This window comes from Magnolia sinica, chromosome 1, assembly GCF_029962835.1.
Source record: "Magnolia sinica isolate HGM2019 chromosome 1, MsV1, whole genome shotgun sequence".
Classification (NCBI taxonomy): domain Eukaryota; kingdom Viridiplantae; phylum Streptophyta; class Magnoliopsida; order Magnoliales; family Magnoliaceae; genus Magnolia; species Magnolia sinica.
Window position 1 is genome coordinate 104,997,435 of NC_080573.1, and position 4,572 is coordinate 105,002,006.

The 4,572-nt window shown below is 40.0% G+C and overlaps 1 protein-coding gene across 1 annotated transcript; it reads left to right on the forward strand.

The window, feature by feature from the left end:
- Window positions 1-1,826: 1,826 nt before the first annotated feature.
- Window positions 1,827-3,845, forward strand: LOC131253062 (chalcone synthase 2-like). Its single transcript, XM_058253891.1, has 2 exons — window positions 1,827-2,010; window positions 2,845-3,845. The coding sequence occupies exons 1-2, from the start codon at window positions 1,827-1,829 to the stop codon at window positions 3,843-3,845; spliced, it is 1,185 nt and encodes a 394-aa protein (XP_058109874.1).
- The last annotated feature ends 727 nt before the right edge of the window (window positions 3,846-4,572 follow it).

Here is a 4,572-nt window from a genome sequence, read left to right on the forward strand (position 1 = left end):
CTCCAAAAACTTTTCAACGGTAGAATTCAATTCACATTGTTTCAGGTGGTGTGGTCCACTTGATCTTTGGATATGATTAATTTTTGTTGTAAAACCCTCAAATTAGATGATAAAAGAGATGGATGGAGTTAATACAATGCACGAATGCCGGTGGGCTTCACAGACTTTACTCAGTACGCTTACCATACTAAGTTACTCAGCACACAAACCGCTTCCATTTAACGTCTCCTCTATACTTCTTATTAAATGTAAGGTCTAAGTTGCAAAAGAAGGTTTGTCTTCTTTCATAAAACCAGCTGGCTAAAAGGTGGGGTCCACAATCCTAAATTTCTCATATATATATATATATATATATATATATATATATATATATATGGGAAAAGGTACTATGCCCTCGACCTCACGAGTCCATCCCATGAGGTCGAGCTGTGTGGGCCCTACCGTGATGCGTTTCGAACATCTAACCCATCAGTCAAATGCACCATTCCATCGTGGGCCTAGGTCTCAAAAATCAAGTCAATCCGTGAATTTTGTGGGCCACACCACATACAGAAGTGAGGAGGAGCCGTGCACCATTAAAACATTCATAATCAATTTTTTAGGCCCACAGAGATGTGGTTTGAAAATCCAGCCCATCCATTATGTGTGTCCCACTTGCATGAGGGTTTAGACCAAGTTTCAGCGGCATTCAAAACTCAGGTGGGCCCCACCAAGTGATTTTATATGTTTTAACGGTGTCTTCACATGATTTTAGATGGTATGGCCCACCTGAGTTCCATATACGGCTGATTTTTGGGATATCCCATAATTTAGAGGGGACCCATCAAATGCACGGTGTTGATGGTCGACACGCATCACGGTGGGGCCCACATAGCTCGACCTCACGGGAGCTTATCGTGAGGTCGAGCGCATAGTACCTTTTCCTTTTATATATATATATATATATATATATATATATATATATATATATATATATATATGTTAAATCCAAACCTAACAAATTTTTAATTTTAAAATTAGAATATGAATGGAATAAAACTATGAATGGAACCACCTTTCATTCTGTGTTTTCTTAAAGTAAAGTCAACTTCACGTATACCATGGATCTGTCTCATTTTAGGGTATACCCTCAAATTATCTATCAAAATATACGTCAAAGTGGCCCCACAGAGCCCCTTGCAGGGGACGCGGTTTGGCTAGTAGTCGGTATAATGTGGGCCCAACATGATGTATGTGTTTTATCCACGCCCTTCATTCATTTTTAAAGATGGTTTTAGGGCTTTCTACAAAAAATGAGGCATATCTAAAACTTAAGTAGTCCACACCACAGGAAAACAGTAGTGATTGAATGTCCACCATTAAAAATATCCTAGGGCCCACTGTAATGTTTCCCTGACATCCAACCTTTTGATTAGGTCATACAGACCTGGATGAAGGGAAAAAAGACACGTCAGCTTATCCAAAACTTTTGTGACCGCAGGAAGTTTTTAATGGTGGGCGTTCAATAAACAATGTACGGTCCACTTGAGATGTGGATCTATCTCATTTTTGGGATCATATGGTAAAATGATCTGGAAAAATGGACGGATGGAATGGATGAAACACATACATCATGGTGGGGCCCACATAGCACCTACAGTGTCACTAGCCAATCGTTTTCCCACTGGAGGACCGAGACCTGATCCTGCCACGTCCCATGCAACCTACCCTCTTCTATATAACTAACCCAAATGCTTCGTACTTTCACTAAACCAAACCATCCTAGCTTCTTGCACCCACCCTTTCAGAGCATTTTTAGTTCAAAGTAGTGCAGGCATTTGAGAGTCATGTCTGCGGTGTCGATCAACGAGATCAGGAAGGCCCAACGAGCAGTGGGTCCCGCCATGGTGCTGGCAATCAGCACAGCCACACCACCGAATGAGGTGATGCAGGCAGATTATCCAGATTACTACTTTAGAGTCACCAAGAGCGAGCACATGAAAGACCTGAAAGAGAAGTTCAGGCGAATGTGTGAGTACATAAACAATCTACTGACTTTATATATATTATTAGCTATATTTTCTTCATTAATTCATATCATTTTATTTAATCTTAACTAAAATGAGATGAACTCATTTTTACGTTGCACTCAAATGGATCCTATTATAGGAATCATCACTCATTTTTTTAAATTTTTTTTAATAAATAGAAAAAGAGAATTTAGAAAAAAGATTATGATTTTTGATAATTGTTGGTGATTATTTATTTATGAATGGTGGTGCCTCTTGATAAATTGAGCATTATTTGAATTCGAAATAGTGATGAAAAGATACTATTAATGGTGGAAGAATGACATTGTTGAAAATACACCATTGAAGAATGTCTTTTGATGAAAAGTATCTTAAAGCATGTATTGTGATTCTATATAAACTCATATTTGCGTCAATCTAATAATAACAATTCCAACAATTTCCTCTCAGTTGTCTTTTTCTTCTTCATTTTTTATTTTAAATGTTTTTCTAAAAGGTTATAGTTTTCAAGCGCTTAACTTCAAACAGTTTTTCAGACGGTAAATTGCAAACAACTTTCAGGAGTTAAATTGTATCATTATGGAAGTAAAAAATGTACGCGGTAAAAGTATGTTTAGGGTGCAGTTTTTCAATTTTGCAAGATGAAGCTCACATTTGGTCGGTCTTAGAGAATAGGCTTATTGTATCTTGAAAGTGGATTTGCTATAACCCTCTAACAAATTAGTTTAATTATCAGTAAGATGTCAATATCGATTAAAGATAATGACATCATAACACCCCTTAAGCTTATCTTTACATTACATTCAAACTCAAACTCATATTTCGAGCCATGCAGGTGATAAATCGATGATCCGCAAACGTCACATGTACCTAACGGAGGACATACTCAAAGAAAATCCAGACATGTGTGCTTCCATGGCCCCCACCCTCAATGCCCGCCAAGACATAGTCATTGTGGAGGTCCCTAAGCTCGGTAAGGAGGCAGCAGTTAAGGCCATCAACGAGTGGGGCCAACCAAAATCTAAGATCACCCACGTAGTCTTCTGTGCAACGGGTGGTGTCGACATGCCTGGGGCTGACTATCAACTCACAAAGCTACTCGGCCTCCGTCCATCTGTCAAACGCTACATGATGTATCAAATAGGCTGCTTTGCCGGTGGCACGGTCCTTCGCCTAGCAAAAGACCTAGCAGAAAACAATGCTGGTGCACGTGTTCTAGTTGTGTGTTCGGAGATCACTGCCGCCACCTTTCGTGGCCCATCTGATACCTACCTCGACGGCCTTGTTGGTCAAGCACTCTTTGGAGATGGTGCGGCTGCAGTGATAATCGGTGCTGATCCTAACTCCTACGAGCGACCGATTTTCCAGTTTGTGTCAGCTGCACAAACCATACTGCCTGATTCAGATGGTGCAATCGATGGTCACTTAGGTGAGGCTGGCCTCACATTCCACCTACAAAAGGACGTGCCAGGGATCATTTCAAAGAACATTGAGAAGAGTCTAGTGGAGGCGTTCGAGCCACTCGGCATCAATGACTGGAATTCTATTTTCTGGATAGCGCACCCAGGTGGGCCTGCGATTCTTGATCAGGTGGAGGAGAAATTGAATCTAAAGACAGAGAAGTTGAAGGCCACAAGGCACGTACTAAGCGAGTATGGGAACATGGCTAGTGCATGTGTTTTATTTATTTTGGATGAGATGAGAAGGAAGTCAATAGAGGAAGGGAAGACAACGACCGGAGAAGGGTTGGATTGGGGTGTGCTGTTTGGGTTCGGACCTGGCCTGACTGTTGAGACTTTGGTCTTGCATAGCCTTCCTACAACTGTGGCCCACTAACTTTTGGGTCCACCAAATAATAAGGTTATGATTTGAATGGTTGAATTATTGTAAGTTTCAGTTATATTATGTTATGCATTAAGTTGCATTCTGTAATAAATTATGGTTGGATCCTTACTCTTGCTTGAGTGTAAACTCTCAGGAGTTTCAACACCCGGTAAAGGGTTCAGGTATCCATAAGCAGTGAAATTCCACTAGTATAGCCTTCCCACAACTGTGGCCCACTAAGTTGTGGGTCCACTGAATAATAAGATTATGATTTGAATGGTTGAATTATTGTAAGTTTCAGTACTTATATTATGTTATGCATTAAGTTACATTCTATAATAAATTCAGTGGTTTTTAAAAAATATATATATATATATATATATAATCGCATATCTTTTAGGTTATTTATGAGAAATGCTTGCTTTCGCCTAATGTGATATTCCGCTGTTATTAAACCAAATTAATGAAAATGTAGAAAGAGGGCCTCTTAGCTTACAGGGCTCCGATTATAGGCCTCATAATGCTCAATACATCACACACCATGGCCAACACCACCTAATTCCGTCCCCTCACATCTACCAGACTACCACTCATGTGCGTCTGACCTGAAGATACAAACTTTGGGTATGTTATGGATGGAGCATATATCTATAACTGCGCTGATGAAGAAAATCTTAACCATCCAATTAAGGGTGTCAATGGGCTGGGTTGGCCCGTCAGGCTTTTTTTTTTGTTCCAG

Excerpts from the sequence above, each read along its gene's own strand:
- LOC131253062 (XM_058253891.1), top strand. The coding sequence starts at position 1,827 with ATGTCTGCGGTGTCGATCAACGAGATCAGGAAGGCCCAACGAGCAGTG. Across the intron at positions 2,011-2,844 it reads AGAGAAGTTCAGGCGAATGT|GTGATAAATCGATGATCCGC; the intron begins GTGAGTACATAA and ends CGAGCCATGCAG.